The sequence below is a fragment of the Pelobates fuscus genome, chromosome 5 (genome assembly GCF_036172605.1).
Source record: "Pelobates fuscus isolate aPelFus1 chromosome 5, aPelFus1.pri, whole genome shotgun sequence".
Classification (NCBI taxonomy): domain Eukaryota; kingdom Metazoa; phylum Chordata; class Amphibia; order Anura; family Pelobatidae; genus Pelobates; species Pelobates fuscus.
Window position 1 is genome coordinate 329,365,832 of NC_086321.1, and position 22,282 is coordinate 329,388,113.

Below are 22,282 nucleotides of genomic sequence, written 5' to 3' on the forward strand. Positions count from 1 at the left end.
GGTTAGCAAAGCTCAGGGCTGCAGAGGTGATCTGGGCAGGGCCGGACTGGCCCACCGGGATACCGGGAAATTTCCCGGTGGGCCGCGGCACCTGGGGGGCTGGAGGGAGAGAGGGAGTCCTGCTCCCTATATTTTAATAATATTGTGGCCGCCGGCTGCATTGTCGGTGCCGCCGGGTGGCCGGTCCGGCGGCACACTCTGAGGGTGTATACTTACCTTGTGGCCGGCGGCCCCATCTCCTGTGCTGACAGCTGTACCTGCTGTCAGTATCAGTGAGTGAGCCGGGCGGCCGCCTAAGCGATCCGGCGGCACACTCACTGATACTGACAGCAGCATAGCTGTCAGCACAGGAGGACTGAGGGAGGGGGCGGAGCTAACGACCATGCTCCCTCGCGGTTCCCATAATTCCTAGCATCTACACATCATAGAGTAATCACTACTCTATGATGTGTAGATGCTAGGAATTATGGGAACCGCGAGGGAGCATGGTCGTTAGCTCTGCCCCCTCCCTCAGTCCTCCTGTGACAAGTTAAGCAGGTACACAGAAGGGGAAGGGTGGGCAAATAGAGGGGAAGGGTGGGCAAATAGAGGGGAAGGGGGGCAAATAGAGGGGAAGGGGGGGCCAGGAGAAGGGGGGGGCAAATAGAGGGGAAGGGGGGCAAATAGAGGGGAAGGGGGGCAAATAGAGGAGAAGAGGGGAGGCAAATAGAGGGGAAGGGGGGTAAATAGAGGGGAAGGGGAGAGGCAAATAGAGGGGAAGGGGGGACAAATAGAGGGGAAGGGGGGCAAATAGAGGAGAAGGGGGGCAAATAGAGGGGAAGGGGGGTAAATAGAGGTGAAGGGGGGTAAATAGAGGGGAAGGGGGGACAAATAGAGGGGAAGGGAGGCAAATAGAGGGGAAGGGAGGCAAATAGAGGGGAAGGGAGGCAAATAGAGGGGAAGGGTGGGCAAATAGAGGGGAAGGGAGGCAAATAGAGGGGAAGGGTGGGCAAATAGAGGGGAAGGGGGGGCAAATAGAGGAGAAGGGGGAGACAAATAGAGGGGAAGGGGGGCAAATAGAGGAGAAGGGGGAGACAAATAGAGGGGAAGGGGGGCAAATAGAGGAGAAGGGGGGAGGCAAATAGAGGGGAAGGGGGGTAAATAGAGGGGAAGGGGGGTAAATAGAGGGGAAGGGGGAGACAAATAGAGGGGAAGGGGAGAGGCAAATAGAGGGGATGGGGGAGACAAATAGAGGGGATGGGGGGCAAATAGAGGGGAAGGGGGTAAATAGAGGAGAAGGGGAGACAAATAAGGGGGGGAGGCAAATAGAGGGGAAGGGGGGTAAATAGAGGAGAAGGGGGAGACAAATAGAGGGGAAGGGGAGAGGCAAATAGAGGGGAAGGGGAGAGGCAAATAGAGGGGAAGGGGGGGACAAATAGAGGGGAAGGGGGGGACAAATAGAGGGGAAGGGGAGAGGCAAATAGAGGAGATGGGGTTGGCAAATAGAGGGGAAGGGGGGAGACAAATAGAGGAATAATAGAAACACAGGGAGAGGGGGGGGGGACACAGAGACTGAGGGGTAATAGAAAGACACCAGGTTGGGGGGGGGGGGGAAAGAGACAGAGGGGTAATAGAGAGACATAGGGCAAGGGGGGACAAAGAGACAGAGGGGTAATAGAGAAACAGGGGATGGGGGGGACAAAGAGAGGGGTAATAGAGAGACACCGGAGAAGGAGGACACAGAGACAGATGGGGTAATAGAGAGACACAGGGGATGGGGGTACAAAGAGACAGAGGGGTAAGAGAGAGACACAGGGAGGAGATGGGGAAGAGAGACACACAGAAGGTTTGTTGGGGTGACAAAGAGACATACAGTAGGGAAGGGGGACAAAGTGACACAAGATTTGTGGGAGGCAACGCTGGACTGGGGAAAAAGAGATAGAGAGTGGCTGGGAGAAGAGAAAGAGGCACACAGAGTCTGGAGTTAGAAAGAGACACACAGATGAGATTTGGAAGGGGAGAAAGAGACAAAGTGTCTGGGGCTAAGAACAACACAAAAGGAGCTGGGGGGAAAGAGAAATACAGAGGCTGGAGAAGGGTAAAAAGAAACACACATGGACTGGGATGAAGTAAAAGATGTACAAGGGTCGCTGTAAGAGAAAAAAAAAGGAGACAATTGGAGACAAGATACACTAAACGAGGTAAAGGTAATAGACGTAAATTGATGTGATCCTGACAGTAATACACACATATATATGCATGTATATTGATGTGTGTATTAGTAACATATAACTATGCCTATAATATTTACACATATTGTAATATACATTTATATATGCATAATACACACATAAATGTCATTAATATATATATATATATATATATATATATATATATATATATACACACACACACGTGTGTGTGTGTGTGTGTGTAATGAGCACGTGTGTGTGTGTGTGTAATGAGCACGTATTGGCCCTGTCTTGTTGCTAGTTGCATACTCATGCACAATAACATATTCAAAGTGAAGAGCGCACCCATAGAACTTCAAAAATAACCAGATCACTTCATTTTTTTAGTTGTGCAACTGCAGACATTCAGCATTTCAGTACCATTACTAAAATGTCCTTAATAGGCCAAAGTAGTTGTACTGAAACATTGATTACATGCAAATGTACGTCTACTTAAAAAAAAGGCGCTCTTTTGTTTATTTTGACGCCCTATATGCGTTCCTTCGTTGGAGTTAGAGTTTTCAATTTCAATTTATTTTTTCACCCTCTATATCAGCACACTATGCTGTCGCGACGCATTATTGGGCTGGTATAGAATTTTTTTCCAGGGCTGATTTTAGTTCCCAGTCCGGCCCTGGATCTGGGTAAACCATTTACAAATGATTTGACTATGTATCCTCGGTGGACTCCAGGGCACTCCCTGTGCTAAAACCACCACAGCACACTTTCCTTTAAAGGAACACTCAAAGCACCATGACCACTTCAGTTGAAGACGTTATGGTATTCCTATCTCACTGCAAATTTGTTTAAAGAACTTTTAGTAGAAATGTTCGGTCCCTGGGAGCCTGATCATCATATGGCGGAGGTGGAGCTTTGCTTCCATGATACCAATACGTCCCAGAGATTGAGGCAGTGTTTGGCTGACCGGCTTATGCTCTCCACCTGTCACTGCCTACTACGCCTGATATCGTGCAAAATGGAGCATAGCTCTACCTCTGCGTTCATCATTAATATTTGGTAAACCGTAAGTAATGCAGAACTGGCGCCATAAACATTAAATCAGTTCAAATGGTTATGATTTCTACAGTGTCCCTTTACATGTAGAGGGGTGGGAGTGTCCCTTTAAATAGATGGTGAGAGAGGTGGTTAGATAAAGCAGTAAATAGTTGTAAAAGAAATGCCACTGCAATTTAAACATTTTCTTACATGATATTTTATCCACCAACTGAATGACCCAGACTGACTATTGATTCTTCCACTGCTCTGCACAAGATTATGCAGGGAAATGCATTTAGGACAAAGAGGTCCTAACTAGAAACGAGGCTGATTTGGAGAATTTTACCAGTTAAGGTATTTTGACATAAAATTCAATTCCTAATGTAGTGAACAAAAATGCTCACATCTTATTGCAAGAGAAATGGCAACTGTTATTAACTGTTAGTTAAAAAAAATACATAAAGGGAATCAACACCGTAAAGGAGGAGACAATATTTAAAACAAGGAAAACTTCCACAACAAGAGGACATAGTCTTAAATTGGAGGGACAAAGGTTTAAAAATAATATCAGGAAGTATTACTTTACTGAGAGGGTAGTGGATGCATGGAATAGGCTTCCAGCTGAAGTGGTAGAGGTTAACACAGTGAAGGAGTTTAAGCATGCGTGGGATAGGCATAAGGCTATCCTAACTATAAGATAAGGTCATGGACTAATGAAAGTATTTAGAAAATTGGGCAGACTAGATGGGCCAAATGGATCTTATCTGCCGTCACATTCTATGTTTCTATCCAAATTACATTTGTCTGTTTTCAAACTGATTCACAAAGGTTCCAGTCAAGAGGAACACAACAAATATTCTATAATTAAAAAAAAAAAAAAGTTTTACAATTTTTTTGCTGCTGCTTGGCGTTAGATGGCCACTGGTCAACACGAGGACGAGAAAATGCCCAGTCTAAAATAAATATTTTTAAATTCCCTATAATAACTTATGCTTGTTGATTTGAAGGGAATGTGTAATATTAGCAGAGCAAACCATGCATAGCTCCCTCTCTTGGAAGTTAATCGTGTAAATGGTACATGGTAAATGAGTGATCGTGCAAATCCCAAGTAGCTCATGATTCCACTGACATTTGTAGAACTTTCTAATCCATACCCATGTTATTTAATCAAGTATATTATTAAGCTACAGGATTTCGTAAATTGGCAATTTCTCCAAAAAAAGGGGGTCAATGGATTAGAGATATTCCCCTTTTTTCCCTGCAGGTTGGGCCATATCAGATGGAACAGACATTTTGGGGGTAGAACGACTGTTCCACTCCTGCACAGGGGGAGACATCATGCAGATGAGAGAGCTAACTGTGTGTGTGCATGTGTGTGTGTGTACGTACACACAACTAATGCAAAGCAGTGGCCTTAAAGTACTGGCACCTTTATTACATTCTTAAGCTCTGCACGACGATAGCCAGCGCCAGTGAAATCCGCTTTCCTATGGGGAGGGCCTAATGTTTTTGCTGCATAAGCACCCCCCTCTCAGAGAAGGCAGAGTGCCGGCTGACATCGACACTGGAATCAGATAAGCGAATAAAAGGATTTTAATGCCTGTGGGGGGAGCGGGGGCAGAGGGAACATATTTGTATTCCTAACACTATAGTATCTCTTTAACCACTGACCGCACAGAGTGATCTGAACTATAAAGCAACCTGAATTAGAAGGAAAGGACTACATGTATAGTCAACATATAGTAAGGATGTCACTACCTGTTTGTAGTTTCTCTGACTGCCTGCAGCCAGGTTGTGAATCAAAAGCAGTTCACTCAGTGACATTAGAGAACATATACATTAAAGTTGTATCGGTGCTCCAAGTGTCCCTTTAATGTGTTTGAAGAGGCTGGCCAGTTGGGAGCAATGCTTTCTGTGCTGCACGCTGGGAAGGCCTGAATATTACGTGGGTATCTGGGAGAAGACAACATGGCCAGTGACCCTGCGTGAGCTCACTTTGAGACCCCTGATGCAGCACCTGTCCAGGTCTAGCAGAAGAGAGATGAATCACTTACCAGCGTCTCCACCATGTTGGCCTTGTTATTCCGTAGGGTTTTCACAGTATGAAATACGTCAATGATGTTCTGCTGCTGGATCATCTCACAAACGCTGCAGATAGCACAGAATGTTCCACTGCGACCTCCACCATTCCTTGGGAGGCAGAAAGCAGATTATTTATTTTTGCAAAAGGTAAATTAAGCATGGTTGATATCCCTAAAGGAATACCTCTACTACCATAACACATGTCTGCTCAATGTAGTTGTTATAGGGTAAGTATGGGTGCAGTCTCAACTCAGGCATTAAACCGGTTTGCAGTGATTCAACGCTGAAGGTGAGGATTCAGCACCGACCACCACTGCTCCCTGGCTTCCATCTAATCTACCTCCGCAGTATGAGGAAAGTTAAGCTGGGCAGCTGGCTGAGAACATCAGTCTAATAATGGCCTCCCTTTTAAAGAAATGATACCTACTATTTATCTCAATAGGCAGCCTTTGATTGGCTGAGTGTGTCTCATTGTATCATGGTCCCCATGGCTAAACCTTTCTCATACCATGGAGGCAGGTTTGTTAGGGGCGCTACCTTTAGGGTTAAACTGTTCCAATGAGCTAAAGTTGTTATGGGGGTGGGGAGTGTTCTTATAAAGGGTTCCTGCACACATACAATTACACTGTGCGCATCTATAATAGGCTATTTTGAACAAATTTAGCCCTTTAGCTCTTGCCATTTGACAATTTAAAAAAAAAAAAAAAAAATGTTTATAGCATCAATTATTCTACAGTACTTGTGTGTACAAACTCCATCTTATCCCACTACAAAGCACACCTGATTGGCTAATGTGCAAGAGATAAAAAGTAATTTTAAAATATTTTTTCATTTATTCATTTGCAAGCCACACCATAAAGATGAAATAATTAGAAGTCACACTTGACAGAAGAAATACTTTGTCTGTGCTGTGTTTTTTAATATGGACACTGTTTGCAGTAGAACACGTGGAGATAATGCCTCCTATCAAAGTGGAGATAACTAACTTGATTCTATACACATACAACACAGATAGGAATGGAACCAGTGACACAGAAGTAACACATACAGCAGTGTACTTACAGGCAGTGTACAACCGTCCTGCCTTCTCTCCCATCGTACTGCTCTTGCCACTTCTCCAGTCGCTGGACCACTTTTAGTATGGAGCGTTTTGATGGAGGAGTGTCCCTGTAGGCTGGCCAGCCTATGTACTGGAGGTGTTGCACAATGCGGTAACCGTCCTGTGGCTGAAGCAGAGCAAACAGCTAAGCTTTCAGGCAGCAACTTATCACAATGCAAAAGTAACAGTAATCTTCCTTACCCTGGCCATGTTACAAATTCGGAATATCCTACTGATTGCATCTTCATCAATATCGGCTGAGACAAATTCCACCTGCACAGGACCGTAACAACAGGATGTCTTCTCCGGCCAGTACTGGAGACAGAGCTAGGGATGAGATCAGATACAGACTAACACATCTGTATGCAGAGCAACACAACACCATGCAGTGTAATGTAATAACTCACAGAGTGAAATAAAGACACATCGATATAATATGCAAAGAGATACAATAGCACACAGAGACCTATAACCGAGACCTATAATTAGCAATCACAGAGGCGTAATAATACACTCAGTGGTGTAATGGCATGCAGAGTGTGCAAGGATAATGGAAAGTGATGTAATAATATGCAGGCATAATATGGAGGTGACTACAGTACGAAAGATGAAAAGGAGAGGAAAGAACTTGTTGGAAAGCGATAACTAATAATAATAAATGGGAAGCTTTCGAGTCTCTTATAAAGAGTTGCAAGAGCAATCTTAATTTTTCCGGCCATGCATGCTGTAGGCCAACGCATGAAAAGTGCTACCCTGCAATAATAATTCATATACTGAGGGAAATCAAAGCAGCTGCCAAGATAATTTGATTTCTTTATTGCATCATATAAAAACAAAACAAAAAACAATATTCAGTGATACCCTTGCATAAACAGATGAATCCTGATTATAGTCACCAGAACAACAGCAGCTTAATGTATTCTGGTTCTGGTGAGTATAATCATTCCCTGTAGGCATTTTCATGTAAACACTGCCATTTCAGAGAAAAGGCAGTGTTTACATTGCCCCTTAGGGACACCTCCAGTGACCACTCCTCAGATGGCCATTGGAGGTGCTTCCTGGGGCAGTTCTCCACAGTGTGCAGCACTGCCGTTCAGCGTCTCCACACTCTGCATGGAGATGCTGAATTTTCCTCATAGAGATGCATTGATTCAATGCATCTCTTTGAGGACGTGCTGATTGGACAAGTCTGCATTTGTCCCTGCCCCTGTCTCCCGCCTCCTCGATGATTTCAATCAATCAAATGCTTTCCCTAAGGGCAAGGATGCGGATCGGGGGGCAGGTCCAGTGCACCTGCGCGTTGCTGGAAATAAGGTAAGTTTTTATTACCTTTTAAAGATGTTAGGGAGGGCAAGCTATCTATGTTATGGTTTTCAGCTTATAGGGTCAGGAATACATGTTTGTGTTCCTGACCCTATAGTGTTCCTTTAATGACCACTGATCGTGCAGGAAAGTCTTCTAATCTACTTGTAACAATATCACCCGATTTGGTGGCTTCAGTAAAAGTTAATCTCCACAAAAAAAAACGTAATTGGACTTCGTAACTGTGTGAATCAGGCCATATATAATGAAGAACAAAGAACTTCTGAGACTCTGTACTGCCTCATCATCCTGACTTTGAACATAGAGCTGTGAGTGTTTGGCAGTCTGCTAATCTACCAATTGTACCAAATTAAAATTTAAATTGGCAAAAATGAACCAAAATAGCGGATCTAGAAAAATCCTGCTTCATTTTAATCAGCTAGGCTCTATTTAAAAAAAAAAATTAAAAAAAAACCCATAAAAACAATGCTGTGTGTACTGTTTACATTAGTGAGAGCACACAGGATTGAGAATGGTTGGGTTTGTTTGAGACGATTAACCCCTTAAGGACACATGACATGTGTGACATGTCATGATTCCCTTTTATTCCAGAAGTTTGGTCCTTAAGGGGTTAAAGGACCACTATAGGCACCCAGACCACTTCAGCTTAATGAAGTGGTCTGGGTGCCTGGTCCAGCTAGGGTTAACCCTTTTTTTTTTTTTATAAACATAGCAGTTTCAGAGAAACTGCTATGTTTATATTAGGGTTAATCCAGCCTCTAGTGGCTGTCTCATTGACAGCCGCTAGAGGCGCTTGCGTGCTTCTCACTGTGAAAATCACAGTAAGAAGACGCCAGCGTCCATAGGAAAGCATTTCCTATGAGAGTGGTTGAATGCGCACGCAGCTCTTGCCGCGCATGCGCATTCAGCCGAAGAGGAGGCGGCAGAACGGAGGAGGAGAGCTCCCTGCCTGGCGCTGGAGAAAGAGGTAAGTTTAACCCCTTCCATCCAGCCCAGGGCACTATAGTGCCAGGAAAATTAGTGTGTTTTCCTGGCACTATAGTGGTCCTTTAATTATGGATAAAGTAAGAGGAGGAGACTTTTGCAAGACAGCTAGTATCTGCTAGAACAGTGAATACTTTTCTTACAACCTATTTCTTTACCCCATCTTATATCCTTTGTGTCACTATACCCCACTCCCTCTAGCATGTAAGCTCATTGAGCAGGGCCCTCAACTCCTGTGCATCCATGTGTCTGGTTACAATTATGTGTCTGTTAGTCCACTCATTGTACAGCGCTACGGAATTTGCTGGCGCTATATAAACAATTAAATAATAATAAGTATAAAAAAATAAATAAGTGTTTAGATTGTTTGTGGGTTTCTTGTTTTTAATATAGGGTGGACATTAATATAACTATGTGATAATGTAACATTTTTGGTTTTTCAGAGGAAAAAATGAACAAACCGCACCCTAGACCTCTCAGCGGAGAACGTAATAGCTAGACAAAGGTGATGTTCACAAGACCTATTCTTAAAGAATAAATGGGAGAGGGCAGCATGGGTAGCAGACATTGGGTATTTTTGCCAAGGGACAGAAAAGCAGCATGCCCTCCAATTGCTTACCTGTGCTGCATCCATCTCATTCAGCATGACGACAGAGGAACAGTTGTAGTCAAACACCAACCTCCAGAAATCTGCCACCGTATTGGGTAACGGATGTTGTGTGACCAAGAATGCAGCTGGTTTTTTATGACTCTAGAACAACAAACATAAAAGACCATCACGAAACATGACAAAGGCTGACACAGAATGAAAGAACTTAATGTATATTGAAGCAGTCTCTCTTCCTGACTGCACAAATATGACATGGGAGCCTATTGTCTGTCACTTTATCACATGGAAAGACAGACACGATCTCACATAAGGGAGTCTGTGCCACAGATGGAGTTGCAGTTATTGTGCTGTCTCATATTCCATAACCTGTCAACTTGTGTGTTAGAGCGGATTATCTGTAGACATATTCCCTCTGCAGCAACTGGCTGTCAGATCTCCCACACAAGCAGAGATATCAGGGACACCCATGGGAATATGACAAGGACGACACAGTTTCCTATGACAGATCATACACCACTCTAAAGATAGTGACACACAAAACCCTTTGTGATACAACAGATAGATAGAATTACACGGTACACATAGCAAACAGTAAGTGATTTTTCTTATTGCTTACATCCATTAGAGTAGCATTGATGTAATTACTAGTCTCTCCATCCAGTGAGATAAGGAAAGGCAGGCACCGGTCCAGGGGCAAAACATCGAGAGCACGGTTCTTGTCATGGTTACGTGGTAAAAGCCCAATGCTGCAGTCCTCTGGTCTGGCTCTCGGAGTCACAATGTTCAAGGTCTGATGTAAAAGTAGAGAGAATATGCTGAGCTAGAGTTTGGACATATCATTTAAAAGAGAAGGCAAAACCGACTGCCCCACTTCCTTTGCCTCGAGGGTGTGATTAACCTACTCGGTGATTTATATGTTTCTGGTTGCTAGAATGCTGCTATTCTTTAAAAAAAAAAAAAACACACAAATTTTGGCAATTGTTCTTTTTAAAGAATTCTCAAAACAAATGTTTGGCTATTAGTCTGATGTTTGTGACACCATCAGTATGTATGCCACACATTAATTCATGCAGTCTCCAACATTTATATGTTTTTGAAAGGTTAGTTTTTAATTTGTTTTCAGAAGGGCTTACAGTTAACTACTCTGAAAGCATTGCGTATGTGCAGTTTCTATGTTACTATGGTTATGTGTTCTAAATTGATTAACCCCCACCATCAAAGAAAGCGATCTTTAGCAACATACCTGAAACTCATCTTTGATCTGGCTACAGTTGGTCTGTGGGTCCATTCGACTAATGTTGTAGTAGACAGAGCGAAATTCACACACGGGAATTGCGGTGTTACCACATAGACAGGCTTCCAGAATGGCATCATGAACGAAAACATACTGCTCCTGAAAACAGTCACACAGGGACTGTGGTGAGTAGATTGTGACAACAGATTATAAGGACTAATCATTCTACTATATTAGCCTTCTTTTTCCACTAGTATCTACTTCTCATTCTATAAAGTAGTATTACTCATTTACAATACCAATAAGGCTGGCTGGAGGGTGGGGTTTATGGGATAAGCGGTTAAGTCCTTAGAAATACTTTCACTCTGATCTTTTTTTTAAACTGCTGAGAAAAGAATAGAAGCCGCAGCGCACCTTTTACCAATTTCTCTATTCTTTCTTTTTTGTTCTTTCATGACCAGAGCTAAACCAGGCCATGGCACGGTTTTTCCGTGATTTTTCGATTGGAGTTTCACATTAAGACGCACAAAATTGTCCTGGCCTATTTGGTCTGTTATATCATTCACCAATAATGTCATTTTGGTGTTGCACCTGAACTTGATATCATATTCTAAAAGAGGTTTCAGCAATGACTGATTCAGAAACATAAATAATCATCTGCTTGCCCGCTTACCCGCCATACCTCAGTCTGCACCATGTTGACTCTTTGTGCACGGAGCTCTCGCACACAGTTGAATATGTCCACCACTCCCTCATTCTCTGCCATATCGAGCATGATGTCAATCGCTATAAAGCAGCCAGTCCGTCCAGCGCCAGCACTGCGGGACAATATATACACAATACTAAATGGTAGGTATGTTGGAGCTATCATTTGTTACAAAAATATTACTGCATGCAGGAACAGCTGACCCCTTGGAGTTCAAACTTCCATGATCACCTGTTGACTATAATTGGCAGTCCATAGGAGATGGAGAACTAAGGATCACCTAACTTAAGGAGATTCCGTGTTTTAGGATGTTTAGTGGAACCATGGCTGCTTGAGTACAGTAACTGGTAAGACATGGAAGGGGGACACTCTGGTTCCATAATATTCAAGTGATGATTCAAAAGTGTATCTATAGGTGTGGATTAAATAACGGAGTGTGTGAATGCCAAAAAAAATGTATATTTGCAACCACGAATAGAGATCTTTCAAGTACAGCTCTGCTTAAGCCTCAATGGCCACAGAGGTTATGCAGCCTAGTAGTTCCCACTGATGGTCTAGTTTGTCAATCCAGTCTTGTGACTCTCCAGTGGTCCAGTGTTTAGAGAGAACGCGGTTCTGTTAAATTGGTGATATAGCTAAAAGTGGACCACTGGCCATCTATTAGAAGCACTGTTTGAACACAATAAAAATAAACATTTTGTATTTCAGCCAATTTGTCTCTAGAGCTACATGAGTGAGAAACAACTGCCACCACCACTGAAGATACACATCTCATTTCCAGCTCAGGATTAGATGCTTTCCATTTCTTGCCATGACACATATGGTAGCAGAGGAGAGAATCTACATGTAGATTAGAACCCTGAAAATGTCCACGTTTATTTCCACTGATGATTATCATCATGTCTATAATTTAGGAATGTACCTGCAATGCACAGTGATGGGTCCAGCGTCCGGTGGGTTGAGGAATTTCACCTGCCTTACGAAACCTAACAGGCCGGTGGCATAGCATGGTACACCATGGTCCGGCCAGCTAGTGAAGTGGAACTGGCGGATCTCTCGGATCTCATGGGAACCTTTCTGAGAAACACAGACCAAAAATCAGATTCTCCCCTTATAATAAAGTACCACCTTCCATGCTTGGTAAGCTGAGGTCAATGCTAAAGAGGTCTTAGTGCACCCATGTACAAGGAAACGTTCAACAATTTACTCTTAGAGATAATAATGCTTTCTTACTAGCAATAACTCTCTAGGAACACTCGCCTCCAAGGAAGCTACGTATTTACAGACAGCCCAAACAGGTACAACATTTTATTTATCATATATGTTTATTCATCATAAAGAACCATTGTACTCTAGTATATTTGTCATTTTTAGAAAATAACAGTCTAAATCTCCTGCTCATCCATCCCAGATTAGACCGCTGTGCTCACACTTACCTTCTGAACTGTGAATGTCCGGATGACATACTCAGCCAATGGCTCTGTCTCTATCAGAGACACTTTGATATCACCATAGACTTCGGTGTCATCAGGCCAGTACCTGACACACTTCACCTGCACATAAGAGATGATTCAATGTCACTGTCTGTAACTTAGCTGTAGACAAAAAATGATCTGGCCAGCACTTGAAGGGATTGCTGAGCATCTGTTTTTACTTATTTGTTTTCCACATTTCAGTGCTGTCTGTGTGTGTTATTCTGTGAGTTATTAACCATTTTTTGTAACTCTGCAGAAATCAGACCTCATATCTCAGCACTGTGTGTGTTATACTTGGTATCATGACCCATTGTATGTCACTCTGTGGGATTTACGACCCATATCTCAGCATTGTGTTTGTCATACAGGCGTCAGGACTAATCTCACTCTCTTATTGTGTATAAACACTGTTGCTATACAAGTATACAAACATAAATATGGAGCATACCAGCCGTTTAAGAATGCCTTCATTTGATTAACTTGTCTGTTATTCTTTAAGTAGCGTAACCCTATATTTTTAATGGTTTTCTCACCCGTCCCACTTCTACGAGGTTTGTCACCATGACCACGCTGATGGAGTTCTCCTGCCAGACCATTCTCCAGAAATCCTTTACTGTCTCCTGCATGGGACCTGGGAAGTGCAAAGTGATAGGAAATGGAAATCAACAACAGATTGTTGTGATCGTTAGAATCTCTTATGTCCCTTCCATGTAGAACTTTTCAGAGGGATGTTCTGTCTTTGCACCACTACTACGCTTGCTTGTATTAAGGTACTGCAGGTCTACATTTTCTGTCTCTGCCCCATAATTATATATTTTGTAAGAAGGTACTTTTTAGCATTTTGTATGTATTGAAATATAAGTATTCTATTTAGGAGTTCATTGTGTAGCCTGTATTGTAGGAGTTAGACATCAAAGCTCTGAGGAGCTGGCCTATAGTTGGCGAAATGGTGCAAATGACGCTGTCCCATGGACACTTGCAATAGGTGTTTTGTGTAGCAATAGTAGACGTGTTGATTACCATGAGATTATTTTATATATTTGCTGTTAGTGGAGACGATCTTCTCATCTATCTTCTCCTGCATGAGATACTAGAAGCTGGAGTTCTAACCTCAGTCTGTATGCTGTTCTTAGAGTAGGAGAGCTAGTTCTTGTATCATGTACCCTCATTCTACAAGGTTACTCATACAGGAATGAGCAGACTACTTTCTACCATCGTCTCTGCTGCCACAGTGGCTCAATGACCTCTTACCTTGTGTAGCAATGTAGTGTCGAGGACGATGGTAACCCTGGAAAACAAGCAGTAAAGCAAGTGAGCAAGGAAAGAGGCTGGTTTTGTGATGTATAAACAGTCTGCATTGACCATCTTATCTTGGTGACTTACATCCACATAGTTAGCGTTGATGTAATCGGAGTGAGGGTCCCCATCTATCTGCTGGAGTCGCACCCGAGAGTGATCATCTGGGGAAAGAGACACAGAAAATTCTTGTTACAAGTACTCTGAGTTACTAACTGACGAGCAAGAGTCAGAAATGTGTCCAGCCCATGATGTGTTCTGTCGGTCAATGCCACATGTCACCAATGGCAAAGCTATAAATAAAGTCACAGTCTCTGCTCTAGGGGAGATAGACGTGTAGGACAGATAGAGTGGTTCCCATGATGACAGAGGGCAAAAAACAAAAGGAGTTTTGTATAAAAAGTGCTGTGCTCACTTCTAGGCTCTTGTTTTGCATTTTCTATTTGCACCTATTTTTTTTATTTCCTTACTGCACCAAAATATTCGTTATTGTGCCTATTTTATGTTTCCGTTGCATTTTTTCCCCTCAAGTTCACAAATGTGTTGCTCCCACTGTACATGAAAAGAGGTGTAGGAGCGCACCTTTCCCCCCCCCCAAACTATTTTCTCTGCCACTGTCAGCATTCATGATCTTCCTTTAAGGCATAAAAAACAAAACCTTCAAAATGTGAATGCGCTGGTTTTTCACCTAGTAATATTAAAAATGTGTCTTATTGTGTTAATGTAATCAATGGTAAAATCATCAGGTGGAAAATATATCTTCTTCTGTGGGACCAGAAGAAGATACAATGAAGGAAATTAGAACAGGAAAGCAGTAGATTTTAAGACATAATATTGTTAGCTAGAGAAAAGAAAATGTTGCCTGCTCCCCCATATTTCCCACTTACATGATATAATATTTCCATAACGGTTTTTATTACGGTTCTCATCTTCCTTGGCAGTATCCCAGGATGCAGTTTGTCCCTCAGGGAGTGCCTATTAGTAAAGAGAACAAAATTACGAAGGCACACAGTGAGCATAGAACTCTACTTAAATCTAAAATCGGTGGGATCCCCCTCCCCCAAAAAAGTGTTATATAGCAGAGTAGCTATTACTCGGTATCAAAAATTGTTCTACACAAAAGTAGTTCATACTCTGAATCAAACAGGCTTTGCAGGAAAGTAAGTAACTTATATTCTCCAACAGGCTTTCCAGGAAAGTAACTTTTTATATTCTCTATCAAACCGTGAACAGTAACTCATACTCTGTATCACACAGGTTTCTTTAAAGCAGCAATTCATACTCAGTATCTTTGCACTGCAGAACAATAGCACATACCCAGTATCAGACATTGTTTTACAGAAGAGTAACACATACCCAATATCAGACAGGTTAAGTAGCTGAAATTCGGTTTCAAACTGTGAGGCATAATTACTAATGTATGCATTCTAACTTTATGATACAACTTATACCACTGCATAATGATCATTAAGAAAGCCAGTTCCACACTCTGTTTCCCATAACAGGAAATTGGATATCACACTACATTTTATAGAAATCTCATATGTATTTTCCTACAATACACATCTCCCTTTTCTCATCTGTGGCTGGAATCAGGCGCAAGGCCCACAAATTAGCCTTGGCTAATAGACTGAGCATCGTCCCCAAAACCGGGGACCCATACGCCATCAAACCCTTGTAACAACATGTATACCTAATTGACAATTGCACAGTCTGGTTTTATCCTGTCCTAACAAAATGTTTTACCATTTCTGTTCTCTTTGTACATGTTGAAAACTAAACTCAAAATAAATAATTTTGGGGGGGGGGGGGATAAAGCCAGGTCCGTATATTGCACCTCAAACATGTGCAATGGATCTGGTCATTTTGTCTTGTTTCCTGTTATGTCATTATGTGTAGATGTATAATTTTGTTGCCTCAGCCTGGATGCTCTTCTATGCATCCACCACCCTGAAACGCTATATTGTTTCCAAAACAATCACCCCCTTTACCGTCACCACTCTTTTATACTTTTAGTTTTCAAAGCACCTTTTTTTGCGCTCTGCCTCCTCCCTTTTCTGTCTCTCTAAAGCAGCAAATTGGTTAACATGACTGTCAGCTGGCACAGAAGACACAACCTTGCAGAATGCTTTGTGTTATTGGTGGCGTATTCTCTTTATGGGGATAGACAGGTAATGAGCGGTTAATTGGGACGACTGCTTTGATCAGAGGTCTATTTGCCTTTAAAGGAATCAGCATCCTAATAGCGGCTAATCTCCCAGCAGAGATGCCGTGAGCAGTAACAGCTCATTTCCATCCCACTTCAAAGCATCCAACGGAAAACAGACAGTATTATCAAACAGTGGGGTTGCAAGGGGGGGCCTTTTGTCAGCTCGTGGTTTAGAGATATGCCTTCAGAATTTTTACACCTTTGGATTCTTCTCTTGAAATAGCTTTTCTCTTGGTCATCTTTTCTTTGTCTAGCCCACCTGCCCTATCTCTGAACCAATTTTTCTTAGCATTTTCCACTTCTCATCTCTGCCAACCTGCCTTTTTTTTTTTGTTCTTTTGTACGCTTAAATCATTCCCTAAATATTTCTCGCCTACTAAATTTTCCCCACTGTTAACCCACATAAAAGTTCTTACATTGCAGATTTTATCCCAGCATCGAGAAAATGACCTGCCCTGTGTGTCAAGACAGACGAGACTAAAAATATTTACTTATTATCCCCTTTAATTGTGCCACGGCCATTGCAGAGTTCTATCGCAGATTCGAGAATCACTTTCCAATCTGATAAGGAGGATATTCTTTAACGTTTAGCATGTGTGATGGCTTCAAATAGTTCTAAAATTATGCAAATCACCTTATCTGCGATTAGCTGGAGGCTGCAGTTTATTTCAAAGACTTTGAAGCATCTGAAGTCTCACCGGGATAGGGTGATACAGAGATGCCAAAGATGATGTCAGCAGGAAACATGCCAGCTTCGTAACATCACAAGTCCAGTCGGTTATCAACATGGTGGCGTGGCCGTCAAGAAACTAGCACAGACTTTATACTGCAGTATCCAACATCAGTCATAATAAGCACTTATCTATGTTACAAGTGTAGACATAATAAGTTGGACTCGAAAATTATTCCCAAGGGGTTTTGATGTAATCATTAGTAGAATACTGACATAAAATGACAGCACGGGAGATACTAAAACCTCAATGCTTAAACAAGACTCATTTTTGGGGCAAAGTTCTAAAAGAGGAGCAGTCACTATGGAAACCAACGGAATGTTCCTGCTAATTGTTCAATTTATAGAACTTTATCTCACATAATTACCCTATATACATAACTCTTAGTTATTCACTAAACTCCAGTTATTCACTAAAGTGTGAATTGTCATGAATTAACATTTCATGCCAAAATAGCCAAATTGGAAAACATTAAGCCTGCGTTGTATTCAATTCAGCTAAATATGAAATTCACATTCGATTTCCCAACAAGTTACACTTCAGTGAATAACCCTGATAGGGTACAAGTTGAACCAACTCTAACAGGGCTGGATTTCCCATTAAGCAGAGTAGGCAGCTGTCCTGTAGAGGGCACCTGTTCTCAGCACATATAATGTGCCGTTTTTGGAGATCAAGTGGGCTGGTGGGGAGCCATGGCCTGTATGTCAGGAATAACAGTAGATCCTACACGCAGAGTGTAACAGAATAGTAATGTATACCGGACCTTAGAATGGCCGGACTAATGTCACAAGAACAGAGAGTAATGATAAACGAGCCAAGGTCAGGGATGCAGTAAATCAGGAACAGCAAGATTACAAGAGCCAAGGTCAAAGGTATACAGAAGGGAGATTTGTCAAACACAGCCAAAAGTCAAAATTCGAGATAACCATGCCAGAAACCGGGACAAGAAACACAGTATTGGGACTAAGAAGAACCACTACAGGGCATTGAGTCTTTCCCTGAGCATCCCTTAAGTACCATGTTCCTTGGTCTGTAGTCACGCCTCCAAAACATTTGAATTCAAATGCTTTGGCGGGCCGTGACGTCATTAACGTTATGAACGTCGGCGCACATAAAAAGGGGTGGAGCTACCGCGGCCGGCGTGGAAATCGCTGGGAACAAGAGGAGAATGGTTTGGTATGTCCCCAATCCCTTGCTTTATGATGCCAGCTTGTGGCACAGCCTGTGCTACAACACAAGGTACACTGACACTGTAGTCCAGTTAGACTCATATGCTTAATATCATAGCTGCAGGAACAGTTTTAGAGGGTGTAAAACTCAGTGCTGTCCCAGCTCCTCCAGTGTCTGTGTGTGAGGCTGGACAGGAAGTAAATCGGCTGACTTCCCATCTGTCAACTAACAGCGTATCACACAGGAAATGCCTTACCGGAGGAGCAAGGACAGCATTGAGTAATTATACGTTGTATAACCACTCCTGCATCTCTGTTATCAATGATAGGAGGCTGAGAGGACTTGAAAAGGCATAGAATGTTGAACTTTGCTACCTTAGGGCTCTCCCTGGAGCAGGAACCTATTCAGTAAGGCAGAGTAGGCACCTGCCTACCCCACACGGCAGGTGCCTTCTGAGACGATGTATACCAAGCCAGGAGGGAGAAGAAGCAGGAGGTATGCAGCTCATATGATGTAATTCCAGCCCCAGCATCACTAAGCGTGTGAGGGAGTGGTGAGAAGCAGGAAGGGAGACTTCCAGGGAGGGAGGCTGGATTGACCTCCAAAAATATTAAACAAGAAATAAGATTAATTTGTGAGTGTATCTATGTGTACCTATCAGTAAGTAAATGTGTCTGTGAGTGTGTCTATCAGTGTGCGTTTGTCAATGAGTGTGTGTGACTGTTACTGTGTGTCTGATTACAAAAAGGGGTGGGGATTATACACTGAGAGTGGATTCATGGCCATAGAAACATGCGTGTGTGGGCATTTGCTAAGGAGAGGACTTAGTAAAGATGACCATGCCCACCTGGGGGCTCCAAAAAAAAAAAAAGGTTTCTGCACCTAGGCATCTGTGACCCTAGGATCAGCCCTGCTTCAAATAAGAAACTATTTACCTTAATCGTAGGTTTAATACCTCTTTAAAACTAAACACCCCCTGTACCCAATACAAAAATATAACCCCTCTTAAACCCCTATTTAAACTCTGACATTAAACTCTTTCCCCCTTTCTAACCTTAAACCCCTCATTATCCTAACCACTTCTAACTTTATCTTTGAATATAGTAAATGCATGCATTATTTTTAGAGATTCAAACAGCATATTATTATTATTATGATTATTATATTTATAGCGCCAACAAATTCCGCAGCGCTTTACAATACCATAAAAATAGACATATGCATACACATATTATATATATATGCAGTTATCAGTGGCCAATAGATGTTATTATGTCTGCCACGTCCAGTTAATGGGACACTCTATGCACCTAGACCAGTTAATCTCATTGAAGTTGGCCAGGTGCAGTGACCCTGTCCTTTTTAAGACTGCAGTGTAAAACATGTCAGTTTAAAAAAAAACAAAAAAAACTGTAATGTTTACATTGCATGGTTAAGGCTGCCCCTAGTGACTTTCTACCGGACAGCCATTAGATGTGATTGCTTAAGTTTCACGGAGTTTAACTCTGTGAAACGATGCTGGACGTCCTCACGATTTTGCAAAAAAAAAAAAACATAGGAAAGAGTTAATGCTTTCCTATTGGGAATGCCTAATATGCATTAAACATTCGCTATGCATGCACATTAGATTGCGTTGACATCAGACAAGCCCTATTCAGCGCCAAAAGACCTTAGTGCTGAGGTCAGGTAAGTGACTAAAGTTTTTTTAAACCCATTCATGGCTGGGGGTGCGGAAGTAGAGGAACACTGTAGTGTTAGGAATAAAGTTTAGTGATCCTAACACTATCATTTTCCTTTAATAAATTCATCAAACTTCCTTTATCTGCCGTTTATTGGGGGGCTTAAAAATCCATGCCTACAGGCACGTGACAAGTTAGTCTGGCCCTGGCCCGTATTCAACAAGGAACTCAGAAATTGCCCACCTTATCTGAACACGCAAGCCCTGGATTAGCTTAAAATCAAGGACTTTGAAGATATGTATTCCAGGTTCATATAGATAAATACATTATGTCAATATATTCTATAGATGAATATCTTTATGGCTAGTTAGACTGCAAGCATGTGCCTCCAAAGCTTAGAACGGAGGAGAAAGTTAAAATTATTGTAAAATTTATGCTATAATTTGTTACACCCAAATACACTGCAGTGGAATAGCCCCAAGCAATATGTGATTATTTATTGGAGAGTTTGCATATTGCAGATAGGTTTCTTGGATGGTCACAATGTCGGGAGGGATTTTTCGTATATTATACATATACATAAATAATAGTTGCCATATTAAGGCTTCGATTTAGTTTGCAGACTTCCTCCTTTATCTACACAAGGTCGAATGCACCGTCTCTCCGTTGAAATTTACATTTCTGTGCGTTGTTGATTTTCTGTTATCTGCCTCTATTTTTTTTTGTATGGAAGTTAACATTTATAAATGGCTTCGTTCAAGTTTGTCCTTATCTGCATTTGTATTATTGAAGATGGAATTAGAATTGAGGTACGTTTAGGATTTGCACTTATCTGCTCTGGTCTGGCGAAGTGTACATTTACTTGTAATGTCGTTTTACTATCTACTTGATTATTTTACTTGACCACTGAATGCAGCTATTACACGTGCCCTAGGGCCAACGTCATTTAACTGGATGGATGCCTAAACCATAGGTTTCTTTATCTTTTGAAGAGTTAAAAATCGGCTACAAATTCATCAAGTTGCATGCCCTCTTATGTGCACTGCTCATTAAATCAGGTGATACTTCAGTTCTAAACATTCAGTGGTTAATATGTAGACTGTTAGAATTATATTCATCGCTAACATTGTCTTGGTTTGCTAGGAATTATAGATGACTTAAGCTAATCTGACATTTCAACAGACACAGACTTTCAGTAAAAGTAATTTTGGGGTCCTGTCATTGGTAATGCAGGGGTTGTACACCTCTGTCTGTGTGCTGTAAATTGCAAGTTACAATCACGGTCCCACAGGGCTGGGACCGCTGTATACAAATGTTTGTGCTTTCATGCTTTGTGACACAGAACAAAATGTCACTGATCCTCTTGCAGCATTGACCGTACAGAATCCATGACATATATTTAAGGCCCAGTAATAAAGATGTCTGCACGCTGTGTGAACGCCGCAAAGAGAGCATAAGCAATCATGGTTTTCTAAGCCCAGTTTCCTTGACAACAAATAGAATTCGGGCAGCGAATAAATGCAGCTGAAGCCTCTGAATCGGTTCTGATTGTAAGCAAAGAAATGCGCGGTTTGTGCTGAAATTTCCCCTCCATTAATTCCCTCAATATCTTCGAATAGAAGCGCTGGTGAGGACCAACTGATACATATTTATAAAGTTATTCTGTAATGCGGAGTTACTGGGGGGAAAGAGATGGAGAGAGAATGGAGAGAGAGAGAAATGCAGGGTGGGGTGTGGAGCGCTGGAAGAAAGCAGGGAGACATGAAGAATTTAGGACTAAAGAAGAACGAGCAGGAGAAAAAGGAGAATAGTAATAGAAAATAAAGGAGGAAGACGGCGGCAGGTATCAAACAGAAAGGGAGAAACGAGGAGTGGAAAAAAAAAAAAAAGAGCAGGAAAATTAGAAAGGTCTTGGGACGTGAAGGAAAAGAGAAACTCAGACTAAATGGACTATAGCCTGGGTTTTCAGCCCTTAGTGGACTAAAACTCCCAGAACTCTACCCGACCTACGATACGTGATGGCTTGAGGTTCTACGTTGTAAATCAAGTAATTACAGAGATTCTGCAAGGAAAATCTAGAAAGCAGATGGAGGAGTTAAATGTCAAATAAGGGGTAATAATCATTGTCAAAATCAATATTTATTTACAGAGAAAAATATAAGTGTCTCCACTGTTATAAAGAATTACACGTGAGGAGATACAATTATTGTAAATATTAATGTGTATATTTCAACTTATAGCTATATATTACATGATCTGCCTGTTATTTCAGGAGGCAGGTCATATTCTAAAGGCAATCTATGGTATAGTGTTCTCTGGCCTGCCTCCACTCGCATTTGAAATAATGTCATGTAAAATATAACTCTGTAGTATATATATTAGGGTATTCCATTTAATTTGGGCTGATGAATACTATAGCCATTGCTGCTGCCCAGGTGTTGTGGGAGTTTGAGCGCAGGGCTTAATTTTGTGTGTTTC

The 22,282-nt window shown here is 41.9% G+C and overlaps 1 protein-coding gene and 1 long non-coding RNA gene across 14 annotated transcripts in view; one reads left to right on the forward strand and one right to left on the reverse strand.

Moving 5' to 3' along the window:
• The window catches only part of LOC134611619 (uncharacterized), a 158,059-nt gene extending 151,825 nt beyond the window's left edge, over positions 1–6,234 (forward strand). The window contains exon 5 of the long non-coding RNA XR_010090904.1: positions 6,008–6,234. This is a non-coding gene — a long non-coding RNA (uncharacterized LOC134611619). The remainder of the gene's footprint in view (positions 1–6,007) is intronic.
• The window catches only part of PTPRT (protein tyrosine phosphatase receptor type T), a 262,100-nt gene that overhangs the window by 3,105 nt on the left and 236,713 nt on the right, over positions 1–22,282 (reverse strand). For all 13 annotated transcript variants that reach the window (XM_063455671.1, XM_063455669.1, XM_063455672.1 and 10 more), the window contains 13 exons: positions 14,903–14,990; positions 14,103–14,179; positions 13,971–14,007; positions 13,253–13,350; positions 12,681–12,797; positions 12,167–12,321; positions 11,221–11,356; positions 10,548–10,697; positions 9,921–10,094; positions 9,314–9,445; positions 6,589–6,714; positions 6,351–6,514; positions 5,261–5,396 (listed from right to left, as the gene is read on the reverse strand). In XM_063455671.1, coding sequence (XP_063311741.1) covers positions 5,261–5,396; positions 6,351–6,514; positions 6,589–6,714; positions 9,314–9,445; positions 9,921–10,094; positions 10,548–10,697; positions 11,221–11,356; positions 12,167–12,321; positions 12,681–12,797; positions 13,253–13,350; positions 13,971–14,007; positions 14,103–14,179; positions 14,903–14,990 — 1,590 coding nt within the window. The remainder of the gene's footprint in view (positions 1–5,260; positions 5,397–6,350; positions 6,515–6,588; positions 6,715–9,313; positions 9,446–9,920; positions 10,095–10,547; positions 10,698–11,220; positions 11,357–12,166; positions 12,322–12,680; positions 12,798–13,252; positions 13,351–13,970; positions 14,008–14,102; positions 14,180–14,902; positions 14,991–22,282) is intronic.